At 34.4% G+C, this 19,122-nt stretch overlaps 1 protein-coding gene across 2 annotated transcripts in view; it reads right to left on the bottom strand.

The window, feature by feature from the left end:
* HCRTR2 (hypocretin receptor 2) overlaps positions 1–19,122 on the bottom strand; it is a 114,288-nt gene that overhangs the window by 20,329 nt on the left and 74,837 nt on the right. For both annotated transcript variants that reach the window (XM_040473791.1, XM_040473790.1), the window contains exons 3-4: positions 16,299–16,542; positions 8,570–8,685 (exon numbers count right to left, since the gene is read on the bottom strand). In XM_040473791.1, the coding sequence (XP_040329725.1) occupies positions 8,570–8,685; positions 16,299–16,542 (360 nt within the window). The remainder of the gene's footprint in view (positions 1–8,569; positions 8,686–16,298; positions 16,543–19,122) is intronic.

Genomic DNA, 19,122 nt, shown 5'->3' with positions numbered 1-19,122 from the left:
ATGCATAGGGGCACTTGTACCCCAATGTTTATAGCAGCACTTTCAACAACAGCCAAATTATGGAAAGAGCCTAAATGTCCATCAACTGATGAATGGATAAAGAAATTGTGGTTTATATACACAATGGAGTACTACAGGGCAATGAGAAAGAACGAAATATGGCCCTTTATAGCAACGTGGATGGAACTGGAGAGTGTGATGCTAAGTGAAATAAGTCATACAGAGAGAGACAGATACCATATGTTTTCACTCTTATGTGGAAACTGAGAAACTTAACAGAACACCATGGGGGAGGGGAAGGGAAAAAAAAGTTAGAGAGGGAGAGAGCCAAACCATAAGAGACTCTTAAAAACTGAGAATAAACTGAGGGTTGATGGAGGGTGGGAGGGAGGGGAGGGTGGGTGATGGGCATTGAGGAGGGCCCGGGTTGGGATGAGCACTGGGTGTTGTATGAAAACCAATTTGACAATAAATTTCGTACTAAAACAAAACAAACAAAATACATAAGGTTTTTTGCAGACTTTGAATTCTATTTCACTGACCTATATGACTATCTGTATGCAAATACTACACTATCTTGATTACTTAAGTTTTATAAGATTGGACATTGAAAAGTGACTTTTCCAACTTTGTCTTTTTGAAGATTATTTTGGCCATTCCTGGTCTCTTTCATTTCCACATTGATTTTAGTACAGTTTGCCAATTTGTGCAAAAACAAAAAAACTAACAAAAATCCACAAGGCAGCTGGGTGTATGATAGGGATTGTGATGAATCCGTGGATTGAAGAATTTTTCTATCTTACCAATATTAAGTATTCCATTCCATGAATATGGAATGTCATTTCATTTATGTAGTTTATGTAGTCCTTCTTTAATTTTTAAATGATCCTGCATGTTTTTGTATGTTATTCATTTATTCTATTAAATTTATAACTGTTTTACTTTTTTGGTGCTATTTTATGTGGAATTATTTTGTTAATTCCAGTTTTAGGTTGTTCTTTAATAGTTTATAGATGTGAAACTAATTTTTATTTACTGATCTATTATTTTCAAAACTTACTGAACTTGTTTATTAATTTTTTGCATGTGGATTCTTTAGGATTTTCTATGTACAAGTTCATGTACTCTATGAAGAAAGAGAGCTTACTTCTTACTTTTCAACCATGATGACTTTTATTATTATTATTATTATTAATATTATTTCTTGACTAACTGACCTGGGTAGAATATAGTTCTATTCAATATTGAATAGATTAAATAGAACTGCTAAGATCAGATATCCTTCAGATATCCTTGTCATGTTCCTGATCTTAGCAGGGGAATATTCAGTCTTTCACTGTAAGATATAATGTTAGCTGTAGGATTTTATAGATACCTTTTATCAAATTGAAGTCTATTTTTTTTTTCCTAGTTGATTGAGTGCTTTTATCTTGAAAGGGTATTTTTTTGTCAAATGCTTTGTTGCATTTACTGAGATGATCATGTGGATTTTGTCTTCTGTTAATGTAGTATTACACTGATTGATTTTCAAATCCTGCTTCATCATCCTGTATTACCTTTTTTACATATGGGTATGGTTTGCTAGTATTTTGTTGAGTATACTATTCTGTATTCTTTTTTTTTTTTTATTTTTTTTTTCAACGTTTATTTATTTTTTTGCGACAGAGAGAGACAGAGCATGAACGGGGGAGGGGCAGAGAGAGAGGGAGACACAGAATCGGAAACAGGCTCCAGGCTCTGAGCCATCAGCCCAGAGCCTGACGCGGGGCTCGAACTCACGGACTGCGAGATCGTGACCTGGCTGAAGCCGGACGCTTAACTGACTGCGCCACCCAGGCGCCCCATACTACTCTGTATTCTTAAGTATATTAGTCTGTAGTTTTCTTGTGATTTCTTTGTCTACTTTTAATAGCAGTGTAATTCTGGCCTTATGGAATGATGTGGGGGGTGTTCTCTCCTCTACTTTTTGGAAGAGTTTGTGGAAGTTTGGTATTAATTGTCCTTTAAATATTTGGTAGAATTCAACAGTGAAGCCAGTGGGCTTTTTCTGTGGGAGATTTCTTATTACTAGTTTAATCTCTTGATTTATAATAGGTCTATTCAGATTTTCTAATTCTCCTTTAGATGATTTTAGTAGTTTGTGTCTTTTTATGAATTTGTCCACTTTATGCTATCTATCTTTTTACTATCTTTTCTGGCATGCAGTTATTCATAGCATTCCCTTACCCTTTCTATTTCTGTAACATTTGTGGTGATGTTCCTCTTTTACTTGTGATTTTAGTGATCTGAATCTTTTCTTGTTTTTTTCTTGTCAGTATCTTTCAAAGAACCGATTTTCAGTTTAATTGACTTTTATCTATTATTTTCCACATTCTATTTCCTTACACTCTACACTTTATTATTTCCTTCCTACTATTTGCTTTGGTCTTTAATGTTTTCTTCTATTTCTAACTTCTAAAAGTGGAATGTTGGTTTATTGATATGAGATCTTTCTTCTTTTGAACATAGGTGATATAACTATCAATTTCTCTCCAAACAGTTCTTTTGCTGAATTTCCTAAGTTTTGATGTATTGTTTTCATTTTTATTTATTTCAAAGTATTTTAAGCTCTTTTGTAATTTCTTCTTTTACCATTTATTATTTATTTATTTATAATGGTCAGAACACTTATTTTTTTTTAACATTTATTCATTTTTGAGAGACAGAGAGAGACAGAGCATAAGCAAGGGAGGGGTAGAGAGAGAGGGAGACACAGAATCCAAAGCAGGCTTCAGGCTCTGAGCTGTCAGCACAGAGACTGACACGGCTCGAACTCATGAACCATTAGATCATGACCTGAGCCAAAATCAGAAGCCTGACTCAGCCACCCAGGTGCCCCTACCTTTTGGTTATTTAAAAGTGAAAGGTTTAAATTCCATGTACTTGTGAATGAATGTCCCATTTTCTGTCTTTGGTTAATGTCCAATATAATTCAATTATAGTAGAAGAATGCAATTTTTATGATTTCCATTATTTTAAGTGTTCTGAGACTTGCTTTATGGCTTATCATTGGATCTAGTCTGGAGAAGAGTCCATGTGCACTTTTGATGAACGCACATTCTGCAGTTTTTGAAGGAATGTTCTGTAGATACTTGTTAGGTCTAGTTGGTTGATAGTTTTGTGCCAGTCTTCTATTTCCTTGTTAATATTCTGCCTAGATTTTCTATCCATTACTGAAAGAGGAGTACTAAAGTTTTCAACTACTACTGTTGAATTGTGGATTTCTCCTTTCAATTCTGTTTTTGCTTCATGTATTGTGGATTTCATTTGCTAAGTTTATAATTCTTTTAGAAAAATTTTTAAATTTTACTTATTTATTTTTGAGAGAGAGAGAGAGGGAGAGAGAAAAAATGTGTGTGAGTGGGGGAGAGACAGAGGGAGGGGAGACAGAATTCCAAGCAGAGCCTGAGGCAGGGCTTGAATTCATGAACCATGAGGTGATGACCTGAGCCAAAATCAAGAGTCAAATGCAGAACCAACTGAGCCACCCAGGCACCCCAAGTTTATAATTTTCATAACTTCCTGATAGATCGACTTATTATTTTGAAATATCCTTATTTATCTATAGTTAATTTTTTTAACTTTAGAGACAGCAAGAGCAGGAGAGAGGGACAGAGCAGGGGGACACACACACACACAAAGAGAAAGGGAGAGAGAGAGAGAGAGAGAGAGAGAGAGAGAGAGAGAGAGAGAGAGAGAATCTTAGCATGGAGAGAATCTCCAGAGTGTGGAGCTCAATGTGGGGCTCACTCTCATGACCCTGGGATCACAACCTGAGCCAAGATCAAGAGCCAGACACTCAGCTGACTGAGCCACCCAGCCGCCCCTAGTCACAATTGTTTTTGGAAGATTTTTATTTTTAAGTTATCTCTACACCCAGTTTGAGGCGCAAACTCACAAACTCGAGGTCAAGAATCACATGCTTTACTGACAGCCAGCCAGGCATCCCTATAGTCACAGTTTTTGTTAAAGTTTCCTTTAATATTGCTACAGCTACTTCAGCTTTATTTTGGTTACTGTTTGCATAGTATGTTTTTCCTACTATTTTATATTTAACTATTTGTGTCTTTGAATATGAGATGTGTCTTTTGTAGATAGCATGGACTTGTATCGTTTTATGTTTGTTTTTTCTATTCTGTCAATCTCTGGCATGTTTTATTCATTTACATTAATTTAGTTATTGAAAAGGAATAATTTGTATCTGTCAGTTTGCTATTTGTTTCTGTATATATCAAGTCTATTTTCCTCTATTCCTCCATTGCTGCTTTATGTTAAACAGATATTTTCTAGTATACCATTTTAATGCTTTTGCTTCCTTTTTTTCTTTCACAATAGTCTTCTGAGTTATTTTCTTAGTTGTTGCCCTGAGAGTTACAATTAGCAACCTAAACAATATTTGGATTAATGGAAATTTGATTTCAATCGTGTATGAAAACTCTGATCCAATCTAGCTTCATTCCCTTCTCTTTCCTTTGAATTATACTTTACATTATAAGCTGAATCTATACATTTTTATAATTATTGCTTTATGCTATTGTGTCTTAAGTCAAGTAGGAGAATAAAAGTATTACAAACAGAAATATTCATACTTTCTTTTGTATTTACCTATGTGGTTACTTTCATTAGTGCTCTTTATTTCTCTGTGTGGATTTGAGGTATCACCTTTTTATTCTGCCTCCTCAATTACAATTTGCTGTCTATTTTCTCACACGGGACTGAGTTATCAGTCCCTAATATTAATATTAATAATTATAAATATTGATTATTATAATTATTAATAATAATTAATATTAATTATTATAATTATTAATAATAATTAATATTAATTATTTTAAGTTTTCTTAGACGAATGTTGAATAACAAAGAGTAGCAGAAAAGACTGTGATAAAAATTGGAACAGGAAAATTTTTTCAAAGTTATAGTCCTTGCTAAGTTGAAATTCAGTTCAGACTCAAAGATCAGGTATGATTCATCCCCAGTTCATCCCACAGTACCAGTAATATAGTGGGTGCTTAATAAATATTTTTGGAATGAGTTAACATGAGTTCACATGATGTTTATAATTTAAGTGTTGAATTATCGCAGCCTAGAACTAGTAAGAACACTGATAGAGTCATATAAGCTAAAATTAAACAGGTCTTAGAAAGAAGAGGCTTAGAGAAGCCTCTGTAGAATCTCCAGACTGAATGAGTTTCCTGAGTCACATTATCAAGAAAGAATTTAAGTCATTGATTATAGCAAAGCATTAGTTAATTCATTTAATGAAGATTGAAGTTCTTGAGAAAGTCAGACAAGGTTGCATGCTTTACTCATTAATAATCTTACACTTAGAAATTCCAAAGTATGTAACAGATTCCATGCATCTGTAATGTTAAGCAAATAAGATAGGCCCTCCATTTGATGGCTCACTTGATGTAGCCTATGGCACACATAATGCCTTGGAACTCAGTTTATAGACATTAACAGTTGGAAACTCAGAGTTGCTCAAGCAGAATTCTACACAATCACCCATTTGGGGTTAATTTACTTTATTGTGGTTCCTAAAGTGAGCTCAGCTGAACTTGTCATTTTCCATTCCAATCTGTTTTGTAAATGTTTTTACTTTCACAGCCCAAGCATTTTACTGCAAATCTCCTAGATCATGTGGTTTGTGCTAACCAGAACAATTCATCAAAAGAATGTAGGTTATTTCTAAACCTGCAATACAATTTTGAACTTACTTTAGAGTTTGAGAAATGAAGAACTATAAGCTTTAATAATGGAGAAATAAACTGGTTGGAGTTTGGTAGTTATCTATTCAACATTTTTTGGATTACTTTCTTTGTGCAAGATACCATACCATTAAGTGTTTGGGATTCAATGATGAACAATACCGATTTAGGTACCCCACGGAGTTTTAAAGTCATGTCAATCTGGAAATAAATGAATAAGCCAATATAAGCATCTATTATATGTAATCCACATTACTAGAAAAAATATGGAAGTAGGGAATGCTCTTAACACTGAATATTTCTAGTCAAGAATCTCAATGGAAATCTAAAATATCTTTACTCCTACATACTCATTAAAAGCGTTTTCTCTTTCAAGAAAAATTTCAAATTCCAATTTTTCCATGAATTGTTCTATGAACAACTGGGCAATGAATTCCCCAATGTTCTCTTCTTTCTAAATATTCCCAGAACTTCCTCTTATTTTTCTACTCACTTTTTTCTTAAAAAGTATTTATTCAGCAACAGATATGTTCTATGTATATTACAAATTGGTGGGATATAAGATAAAGACGAGAGTGTACTATCTTCATCTGTAGAGTAGAGCAGATAGACAAATAAAAAAAATGTCATTCTAATGTTATTTAAAAGCACTGTGAAAGAGATCTATTTAAGAAAGTCATCATATACATGGATTAAACACATGCTTCTTATTTTAGATACACAAGCAGATTCCGTTGAAAGGACGATTAACAGTATATACCATTAAGGTATTTTAATTGATGAGCACTTTCTGTGCTCTAGGCACTTGAATTAACTCATCAAATAAGTGTAACAACTCTGAGAGGTAGATGCTATGCAACCCCACTCTAAAGATCATGAAAGAGAGGCAGAGAAATTTTAAAAAATTGACAAAATTCATGCATGTATTAAGTGGCAGACTCAGGATTTAAACTCATGTAGTCCCGACCCTGAGTCTGTGGTTTTGAATTCTCTGTACTGTATCATTCCAATTATTCACTCAGCTTGTAAGAAGATTCCTACTGCCTTTTCACTTGCAGTGTCTTTCTGTGAGAGTAGGATACTTCCCTTCTCCATGGTCCAGTTAATCACAAGACTTGTTTTGGCAAATGAAATATGAGGAGACTTAACACATGCCAGTTCAAAGCAAAGATTTAAGACACAGTACATATTTCTTCCAGATTCCTTGCCCTTTCCCTCAGTTCCAGAATGGCATGTCCCAGGAAGTGCTGTTCCTTTAGACTGAGTTCTGAAATGAGACAACAAGGAGAACACAGCCATAGCCCATCCTCACTATTGCCATGGAACGTCAGTGAGACAAACTTGCTGCAAAGCCACATATTTTAAGGTTGTTTTTTAACAGCAGAATAATGTAGCAAATACTGACTAGTATAAGAACAGTTACCAAAAAGTGGGCACGATAGCAACAAGCACCCTAAAATGTGTGATATCACGGCCAGGTGGAGAGTGTTGAGGAAACCATCACTGGGACCTATAAAACAACACTCATGTTATACAGGGGTACACATTTGTTACTTTAGTTGAAAAATTAGAGGTCAGAATAATCGTAAATATTGTTAACAGCTACATTTTTTTTTAAGATTTAAAAGAAATTGTTTCTTTGCACAAATAGAGGAAAAGAAAAAAAAAGTTGGAATTATAAGACACAGGGTGGAAAAATGCAACCATGGCTCATATTCAACCAGTAAAAGATATCTTGAAAAATTGCTTTGACTAACAAAATTTGAAGGAGACTCAAATTAAGGCTCACCCTCAAAGACCAAAGAAAAGCTTTGTGGAATCCTTTTAATGAATTAGTGTGGTCCAGTAAATTCTTCCCAGTGGATAAAATACATAAAAGCAAACAGACTAACAGCATGGCTTTCCACAAGCCTGATGAGCTCTCAGTGCTGGCAATAAGTTTAGAGAAAGAGAGAGATACATTTCCAAGAGGTGTGGCATTTTAAGGTAAAATGTATAAGAGGATAAGCTATACCCATTGTCTAAACTTTTATAAACCATTACATGTATCTGTTGCTGATTTACTTTGAATCATCAAGGTTCCGCTTAAGCGTTTCCTGCTCTGAATTAGATACCATACCCATCCACCAAGCCTTCCTCTGATCATCTGGCTTATCTTTATGAAGATGATTTTCACTCTGCATCTGACTCTTTCCCTCCTCTAGTCTATGAATTCATCGGTGATGTGGACAGGGGCTTTTAGCTTTTTATCAGATATGTGTGCCAAAGAAATATGATACAATAAATGATGAATGAGCGACAGAGAATGAATATACTCACTGGGAGAGCAAAATTACCTAGCAAATTACAATAATCCCCAATCAGTATTATAAACAGTTTCTAAAATTCTAAATTCTGCCTAACTCTCTACTGTGCTAAAATAATATTAATAATAATAAGATCTTTGAAGTTGGAGATTTAACCCATATAATAAAAATGTACTACATAAATCTCATAAAGACGACAACATTCTTTACATACAGTCTCAGGAAACTTTAAAGAATTTTTCGTTATTTATTTGACAAAGTAAAACTTATATGAATCCTAGAAAAAATCAAATCAATTCATCACAGTGCTTTAAACTTTAAAGTCATGAAGGCAGTTCATAAACACATTCCTTAAATATTAACCTAAAAAATTGCCCAGGCATATTTCCATGGTTAGGACCTCAACATTTTAGAATACAGTCTTTCAGTAGGCATATTATGTTGGTTCAGTGTACTCTTCGCTTTTGAGCACATCCTAAGCAAAGCATAAAGAAATCATTTGAAATCACGTACCTGTCGACACCAGAGTTTACGAAATATTTGCAGATAGGCCAACACCATAAGGCACAGTGGTGCCATATACGTGACCAGGAAGAAACAGATGTGATACATCTTGGGGTAAATTTCACCTGAAATGAAAGCCAAAATAATGAAATCTGGTTTTATAATTCACATATTTTTTTAAAGGTATGTCTGTCAATGTTTTGCCTTCAAAGTACACATTTAACTTCTATACGATTTCACTGGCATGTCACACACAAACACACACACACACACACACACACACACACACACAATGTGAAGTCTTAATTTCATTTAATGTACTCAGAAAGGAATAACAACTAACAATTTCTTACTGTGTGTTAACACTGGCTATCCAAAGTCAAGCATTCATTTATCAAAAATAAGTTATCTAGGCTAATTAACGAAAATTAACTTGGAATGCGCTATACTTAAATTCGCAATAGGAAACAAGACAAGTGATTCTTTCTCATTATAAGTTTCTGGAGAAATGGGAAGCTATTCCAGTTGTACCCCCATGTACGAATGTGGAAAATTTTTCGAAAAATAAACACAGCAAACATTTAATGATTCTTTTTGTTGATTATCAGAACAATATAAAATTTATCTCTCAGTATTTTGTTTGTATGTATATATATGTTTGCAATGCACTTTTAATAAAAATGATATTCTTAAGGTTTTTTTACTTAATCTTTAAACAATTTTTTTTAATATTTATCTCATTGATTTAGTCATGAGCACCTCTAGGATTGTAGTGATTTCTTGCCATTAAGTCTAGGTACACAGGCGATACGTATCACAGATTGGGCCTTTATTAAATAGTCAATTATTCAATTAATAAATAACATTGTGCTTTAATATATATTTTTAGCTTTTCTAATATATTTATTACTGACTTTTAATTGTTTTATTTATTTTTTTAAAGATTTGATTTTTAATCTCTACACCCAACATGGGGCTCGAATTCACAACCCCGAGATCAGGAGTCACATGCTGCACCAACGGAGCCAGCCAGGAGTCCCTACTGACTTTTTAAATGCTTTGAAGGATATTTTTCCCATACTTGTATTTGAATATATCACAGTGATCCAGTTACTTTTACTTAAATGGAAAACAGGAAATAGAATGCATCCTACATGGATTCCATGGATACTAAATGCAGTAATTAGATATAATTCTAATTCAATGATAGCAAAATACAAATTTAATTTTTTTTTTCATTTCTAAAAATTAAGCAGCTTTATTTGGCTTTGATATTGGCAATGAGGTTAGTTCCATACTATTATTGAGGAATAATGCTATCACCTCTATGCATTTTTTTCCCCATAGCTTCAGAAAGGGCACGTAGAAGCATGAAGAGTCAGTTCTGTGATCAAATGTGGTAAGGACAATTTACAGTCAGGATTAACCAACAGTAACTATGAACACAATAATTGACAATATTCATTGAACAATCATTCATTTCATTGTTACTGAATATGTTTTAAATATATCTATGAGTTGACTATTCTCCACAATCTTGAGTCCATCACCTTGTCTTCTAGAGTTGGCTCAGTTTAACAGTCTCCTTATTTTTCTTTCTAAACTCCATCTTCTCAGGTAGATGTTTTTCTTCACTGTAATCTTCACAGGGGACAGCGGGGTGCCTGTGCTTCTGGTAGAGAGCAATCAAGAGACTGATTTGGGGTGTCATTTTTAGCTCTTCTGTGGCCCAACTGGCTCACACCTACTCATGTGTTTCTAACTTCCTTTTAAGTTTTATCCCATAAAACAGGCCAGTTACATAAAAAGTGATAGAATCTGAGCAGTGACTGGAGGAATAACAGCCATGCCCTTTGAAGTGCCACAACCAGCACAGTATTTGGTAAGCCCATTTCAGAGGAGTGGAGGATGACCTGGACACTTCCCAGGCACCTGAGTGCCTTTGAACTTTTATTTGTTTTGAAGGTGTCACATGGGCTCCCAGCTTTGAAGCTGACAGACGTTTGAGGTCTACCTCCGGCTAACTTGAGTGAAGGAGAGTAGATTTGAGAGGTAATATTTTTCTTTTTTAATTGCAGCTATGGATACCATCACTGTGATAACAGTTTGGGTTTTAAACAGATGGGAGAGAAAGCTCATTCTGTAGTGGGTATATTTATAAATAGTTGGTAAAATATGTAATTGGCTGGTAAATGCATAGTATGATAATGAACACCCACACAGAGAAAAGTTGATCAGGTGAAATTACACTTGCCAGCTGGGAGTGATTGTTTTAATAAAAATATTATTATAGATAATTGGAGAAACATGGTAGTCTTAACATTCTTCATTCCGTACTTAGAGTCTAAGCTAATTGAAAACTTATAAATGCCATTGGAATTTTAAGTTGAATGGGTTGAAACTTTCTCTGAAGTCTCTCTGCACTTGATGAACAATGTCTTCTATGTATTCAAGACATTTATATATAACCTAGAATGTAGTTACATGAAATTTGTTGCACTCAAGCACTCATATTATAAAACAACATCTTAAAGATTGGCAACCATTCAAAATTAGTGTCTCTCCTCAAATAATAAATAGGTACAATCTGAATAAATTCTTGCATATATATCAAACCAATAATTACGGAGCAAATGTGGATCTTTATTTAGTCCCCAAAATCAGAGATCAAAGAATAATGTCCTATGTTAACAAGTCAAGACTTAATCTCAGTGAGTTAAGGTGTATTATTGAGCCAACATGCTAATCTAATTATCTATAATCTACAAACACTTTGTCCTTCATGTTATACCTATCAGGGACTCAATGGACCAATAAATTAAAGTTCCCAAATATTCCATATAGACTGTCTTTTCAAAGTTCATGAATCCAATAAAGTTTACTTGAATCTTTATTTTATTATCTTCTCTCTAATAAAATGTTATATGTATGTGTGTGTATATATATGTATGTATATATATGTATATATGTATGTATGTATATATGTATATATATGTATATGTGTGTGTATATATGTATATGTATATATGTATATATATATGTATATGTATATATATAGAGAGAGATACATATACACATATATGTATATATAGAGAGAGAGAAAAAAAGAGAGAGAACATATATGTACACTGAAATTCAATATATATATATATTTTTTCAAAATCTTACAATAGGCAAGGTGCTATAATTAATTTGACTGTAAAGAAGGACTCCATTATTATTTTCTTTCAGACCACCAAACAAGAATTTGGCAGTGAGATCCAAGAAAAGAGAAATTATGAATCCCCCAAGGTCTACAAAATGTTTGGCAAACAAGACATACTCATTAAGTGTTGGATGAATGGTGAGACAATCACATCTTTGAGTGCACAAAAGGAGTTAGTTTCCTTCCAATAGAATATGTTCTGTGAAACTGCATTTACAAATCAAGCAATCAAGAAACGATGTATATAATTCTGGAATAATTTTAGAAGTGTGAATGAATGTAACATATACAAAGACATATTTTAAAGATTATTTAAATAAATATTAATATATTTGTTTTGAGTACTGAGTGTGCCTTCCAGAAGTTATGGCTTGTGGGTTATTGGTTTTGTTTTGTTGTTTTGGTACAAGCCATCGGCAATAATACATATAATGAGTTGCAGAAATAACTTATCCACAAAATATTAAATATTTATGGTAACATTTTCAGTAAGACTGAGACAGAGAGTTCTCAGTTATTCTGCACCACGAGTGACATATCGTTTGCAAGACTTTCCTAAAAGTGATTTGATAGATAGAGATCAAGTGATCACACTGTTCACTGGTTCTTTCTATGCTGTAATATATTGGGTGTAGGACAATTATGATATCACTGTCTGCTTTTATACCTATGTTATTGATTAAACTTTGGATAAAAAAAAGAAACACAGTTCACGAATTAATCTAAAATAGAAGATATTTCATAACAATTTTTTTTAAATTGGACTAAATGTTTTCAGACTTTAAAGATGTTTGAACTTTAGAGAGCCAACACTATAAAATATAATTTCCTATGGTCTTTTTAGCCGGCTATTATCACACACGTGTCTGAGTTTTAACATTTTAAGTTGACCATGGACTTCTAAAGAGCCTATATAAAGAGGTCATGCTATGTAAAAATTATTATAGTGAAAGAGATGTCTAATGATCAAAATGATAAGAGCTCACTTTGATTCTTTCATATTCTTCTTGAAAACACTAAGTGGGGGCACCTGGGTGGCGCAGTCGGTTAAGCGTCTGACTTCAGCCAGGTCACGATCTCGCGGTCCGTGGGTTCGAGCCCCGCGTCGGGCTCTGGGCTGATGGCTCAGAGCCTGGAACCTGTTTCCGATTCTGTGTCTCCCTCTCTCTCTGCCCCTCCCCCGTTCATGCTCTGTCTCTCTCTGTCCCAAAGATAGATAAACGTTGAAAAAAAATTAAAAAAAAAAAAAACACTAAGTGATTTAAAATTTCATTTAATATTCAAAGGTTAATTTCATAAATTTTATTTTTTGATTTTGTGGATGGTAAACTCAATTTTGTATGGCTTAACTTAAGCCTTTATAATCATGTTAAGTAATTGTGGACTAATATAAAATCATTTTTCAAATAGTTGCCCTAAATTACTTCTGAAGGCTTTTAGAATTTTAAATATTCAATAGCAGTTGCTGTTTTTAGTAAAATGTCTCTGCTAGAGCTAGATAATAAACGCTAAAGGTTGAAATGAGTTTTAGATATTTATATTTTTTACTCAAAGTAATTATAAAGTGATGTGGCTATTTATTTAATCAGAATTAATGACAGGATTCCCTAGCTCCAGAATCTTTTTGTCAATGAAAGTGAATGCTGCTTGATTATTCAGGGCAACACTAAAAAAAGAAATAAAATCTTATCAAAGCAGTCTACAAATGTATAAACTAATTACTAAAATATTTTAGAGGGGCGGCTGGGTGGCGCAGTCGGTTAAGCGTCCGGCTTCAGCCAGGTCACGATCTCGCGGTCCAGGAGTTCCAGCCCCGCGTCGGGCTCTGGGCTGATGGCTCAGAGCCTGGAGCCTGTTTCTGATTCTGTGTCCCCCTCTCTCTCGCCCCCCCCCCCCCCCCGTTCATGCTGTGTCTCTCTCTGTCCCAAAAATAAATAAATGTTGAAAAAAAAATTTAAAAAAAATAAAAAAAATAAAATATTTTAGAGAAAATACTACTGACATGTTAGATTAAAGGTAGGTATTTTCATCTTTGTGCCATTTTCACAAGCTTAAAGAATCCAACTTTTGAGTTGGAAGCTTAAATTTACATGTACTTCTTTGCTTCATAATCTGCAAATAATTTATGGCTCAATTTCTTCATTAATTAACAAAAGCATTCTGATCAAGAGATCTTAGACTGATTTCCAAATATAACTCATTGTATAAAAATTGCCTAAGAGACATGTCACAATTGGTCGCCAAACCAGTCTTTCCAAACACAGTTCTTTAGACTGTATATCCTTCCACTGCAGAAACTACAGGTCCAGTACCCTCTTTTCTTCTTTCAGGGATAGTTCTCATAGTGTGGGTTTTCTCCCTTCCGGGACACCCTTTCCCATTTTCCCTGTTTGGAGAATCTCTCCTCCAATTCTTCACTGAAATGTTAGTGGCTCCTTTGTAAACATTTGTTCAAATGGCCAGGGCTGAGTCTGTTCTCTCATTTGTGTTCCTAGCACTTTGTATACAAGTATACGGAAATACTAATTACATTATAAACATTTGTTTGTTTGGTTTTCAGTCTCACTCCCTGCAATGTGTTCCCATAGGCAGTCTATTTCTCACCAGGTTGGCATAATTCCTGGCATATCCTAAGTACTCAAGATGTTGTTTGAACATTAAATAAATGGGACTTAAGACTCTAAAGAAATAGACTTACCCTTTTGGAATTTTCCATTCATTTTGTTTTTGTCTGCGTCGTTAATAAGGAAATTTGGGGGAAAATGAAGATGATCCAGAGAAAATATAGCAAATGAATTACAATGTTAGAAAGGAAGGGAAAACCTCAATTTCAAAAATGGCTAGTTAATATTTGGGACAATAGACACCACGGACTGTGCAATTTTAGTTACTATGGGTCTTTGGATAATATATGAAAAGTAATCCCAGTGCCTTTTAATTTTTATCCTGTTAGAGTGAAAGCATATGCCTAAATTTTTAGTTCCTGACTTTTTTCTTTTCAGTGTTCCAATCAAAGTATTAAGGTAGGAAATAATATAAATTCAAAGATTCAAATACTTTAAAATACCAGACCCATAAGCAATCCATGGGGTACACTGTTTTCGTTGATACATTTTCTAATATTCATAAATGTACATCTGTCTAATAAACAAATTCCTTCCTAATGTTTAAACTTCCTAAGTATGAGCCATTGTTATATACTTACCCAGAAGATAACAGATTGTTTTCCTCAAATTTAACGTAATAATTTTGTAACTAGTACATGCTATACTAAAACGCAGTATTGTTTGATTTCCTTGCTGTGTCCAGGTTTGTGCCATCATCAGGTATTAATAGAAGTGTTTCCACTATTACAGAAAAACCTTAAAGGCTCTCACTGAGAGTTTTGAACCAAAAGAATATAAGGCCTTCAAACTTCTGCTTGTTTAAAGTTAACTGCCACACATATCAGATTGGGGTGCCTGGGTGGCTCAGTCAGTTAAGTATCCGACTTTGGCTCAGGTCATGATCTCACAGTTCACGGGTTTGAGCCCCGGGTTAGGCTCTGTGCTGACAGCTCAGAGCCTGGAACCTGTTTCAGATTCTGTGTCTCCCTCTCTCTCTGCCCCTCCCCTGCTCATGCTCTGTTTCTGTCAAAAATTAATAAAAATTTTTTAAAAAATTATAAATTTAACTGCCATATATATATCAGATTGGAAACCAAAAGGATTCATAATTTATTCTTTTTTTAAAATGTTTCTTTTGAGAGAGAAACGGATTGTGCACATGTGCATGTGTGCACACAAACAGGGGAGGGGCAGAGAGAGAGGGAGGGAGAGAATCCCAAGTAGGCTCTGCACTGTCAGCACAGAGCTCCACGCAGGACTCAATACCTCAAACTGTGAGATCATGATCTGAGCTAAAATCAAGAAACGAACGCTTAACCGAGTTACCCAGGTGCCCACATAATATAATTCTTAAATCAGAAAAAATTATGTGATAATTTATCAGTTTAATATTTTATGAATAAACACAGCAAATTTAGATAATATGACTTAGAGAAGAGCATAAGTCTACATACTCAACTCCAGTCACGTTTCCAGGCAGGACATGGTTTTAAAATGAAAATTCCCAGTTGTATCTGAAGCCCATTAGAGAACTTAGCACTTGAGGCAATATAACATTATACTATCTTGTAAAATGTTAATCACTCTGGAATATGTATTTGGATTGTATAAATGAGTTTTTATTGTTTTAGAGAATTTAAGAAAATCTGGCATAATTAAATATAAATTTTAGGGAAAGTCCTTCCATTCATTATCTGTAAAATATGAAAACTAGATAACTGTGCATCAATGTTTCCAAAACACAGAGGTAGATGGAGCTATTCTGTGAAACTGTTTTGGGTTCCTACTTGGGTTTCATGCTTTTGCAATACTTTATTAACAGATGCCAATAAAACATACAAGGTCAGCTTCACAATGACTATGCAAATCAAAATTTTAGTTTTCAGCTGTCATATAAATGTCAGCCTGTGGCCCATAATGTACTTACCGCCCCAGCGCTCATCACACACAGTAAAGAGAGTGGTTTTATTGGCTAAGCCAGGGAGCATGGTGCTGCATTCCATGACTATGGCCTGAGGAATCATTATAATGCAGGAGACAATCCAGATGATGACAATGCTATTCCTGGCCCTCTTGGCTGTGCTCTTAAACATCAAAGGGTGACAGATTGCATACCATCGATCCAAGGCAATGCAGCTCAGTGTGAGAACAGACACAGACACTGACACGGTCTAGAGAGAGAAAGAACATAGGACAAGAAAAGCACTTGGTGTTAAATGGATCCATTCTTTGTATCCTTATCACATTAGAAAGGGCCGTGCAGATAATCAGACTTAAAGTGGTGACAAAACATTTCATGCTAGTTTTTTCCCTAAAAAATATAATAGTACTATTTAAAATGTATCAGAGAAAAAAACATATTTCCTGTGAAACATGGAAAAGGTGATATGAAAAGGCTGCAATAATTTTATGCTAAATGTTTTAATTTGTAATATGGCATTCTTTGAGTAATTACTGTCATCATTTTATCTTGCAACTTTGCATTGGCAGGGGAAAAATACTTTCGAAAAACAAAATAGAACATATATGTTTAGTTTGAACTAGAAAACTCTCACTTACAGAGACAATGACGTGTTTAGCTTTTAAAATATATAGAAATCTGATTGCAATTGCATTTAACTAGGATTTTTAAAATTATGGATGCTGTGGTACATATTTTCAAATAACAAAGGCTATTTGTGCATCGGTTCATTTCTAGCATGTTGCATGCAAAGGCAAGAGTTATGTTAGAAGAGAATCCTGTATGGGACTCCTCACTATAGTTCTCTTATTGGTGGTATGAGCAACCGGCCTCTCAAACTCAAATAGATTCACCTAGTCCAGATTTCCGTATAATTAACACCACTACAAGTGATGCTTAAAAATGTTTTTTTAACATTTATTCATTTTTGAGAGACAGAGAGTCTTGTCTCATTTTGAGAGACAGAGAGACAGAATGGGGGAGGTGCAGAGTCACAACCCAAAGCAGACTCCATCAGCACAGAGTACTGTATTTACTGGTGCATAATACACACTAGCATCCCATTAACAACACTTTCTTGGCGGGAGGTATAAAATTGCATCTTATCGTAAGTGATTACAAATGAGAGTTGTGTTGCTGCTTTCACTTCTAGGAGGGCACATCTGGGTACCTTTTTCATTTAGACTTTGATATTAGCTTAAATCAACCTGATAGCAAATCATTTGAGAATGAATCCAGTGAAGATTATAAATGTTGGAAAGGAAGTGAGATAAGATGATGTGAACTTCCGCTGTTAAGTGCTTGATCTTTCACCCATACTATGGGTACCCCGTGGTCAGGGCAATGCTGGAGACTTGCTTTCATAGATGATGAATCTGTTCCATGCTAGCATATAGATATGACAAAAAGACATCAGAGATCCATGGCAAGTAGAAGTGGAAATTTGGGGACGCCTGGCTGGTTCAGTCGATAGAGCATGTGACTCTTGATCTCAAGGTTGTGATTCGAGCCCCATATTGGGTATAGAGATTACTTTAAAATTTTTAAAAATTAAAAAAAAAAAGACTTGGAAATTTTGCCACACTGAATATTTGGATACAGGAGCTAATAGACTGGAAAGTAGAAAAGTGTGACAAAGAGATTGGGGGAGACTATCCCACCACCACTTCCATTTCAGTTGGCTTTGTTCTTTTCCTGACACATCCTGTGCAGACCTTCTTCTGCAGTTAAAAAAAAAAAAGTCACTCTGAAAAAGTAGTAAACTGCTCCTGTAAGTATGAGAATTAAGTATGTTTTAATTCTCTAAGAAATCTATGTTAATTATTCACTAAATAGCCCAGTAAATGTTAATGGTCTTGGATTTATAGAATTATTAAAGATACAAAAGGGTCACTTGAATTATTCAGCTAAGCTTTATTATATTTGTGAGCTTTTTAAGATTTTTGTGCATTTTCCAAAGTGTTATTGTTTATTGGTCATAAGCCTAAAGGTTGTATTGTATTATACTCTATTCTAATTAGAAGAAAAATAACATGTAAGTCATAGAAAATTAGTGCATATATATATATACAAAGAATCTTAAACTGAATGACTGAATAACCTTAAAATCTGGCTGGATGTTTTTTGTAATATGTTTTTAAACTTTAAGTAGGATGCAAGTTTCATATAAAGGATAAAGCCATCAGTTTCAGTATAGCACAACTAAGGAAAAACAACTACTCAAGACTGAATGAATGGCTTATTGCCCATTGATACTATTCATACCATTTGGGGAAATTCTATGGAAAATGGGAAATAAATGCTGAGAAAATTTGGAGATAGTAGTTTTACCAGTTCACCAATATTTTTGTGCATTTATAACTTTTCATAAAGAACCAATGCTGAGTGAGGTAATAAATGGAGATATATATATATATAGATAGATGGATAGATAGATAGATAGATATATGTTTTTTTACCTGATTCAGATTTTGTGGTTACCCAGCGATTTTCCCTTGGCCTATAGAGGAGAGAATAAGCTGAGGTCTTGGCTAGACTGGGCAGTGTTGATAGAGAAGCAGACAGATTCTCTCAGGAAATGAAAATGTTCCATCACTGTAGGATTTGCTAATAAATTGTGCTGTATGAAATAGTACTGTCAATAACTTTATAAGAGACCCATGCCCTGCATCACTCACTGGGTACACACTGCATCCAATTTGTTCTTTCATGTTCACAGAAGAGTCTGAAATACCTGGTCTATAAGAAGTTATCACTGTGTATTAGAGAAGGACTGTACCAACTATAGGGT

The sequence above is a fragment of the Herpailurus yagouaroundi genome, unplaced genomic scaffold, assembly GCF_014898765.1.
Source record: "Herpailurus yagouaroundi ecotype Mexico unplaced genomic scaffold, PumYag 139, whole genome shotgun sequence".
NCBI classification, from domain to species: Eukaryota; Metazoa; Chordata; class Mammalia; order Carnivora; family Felidae; genus Herpailurus; species Herpailurus yagouaroundi.
Note: the sequence above shows the minus strand (reverse complement) of the source record. Positions and strands in the feature narration are given on the sequence as shown.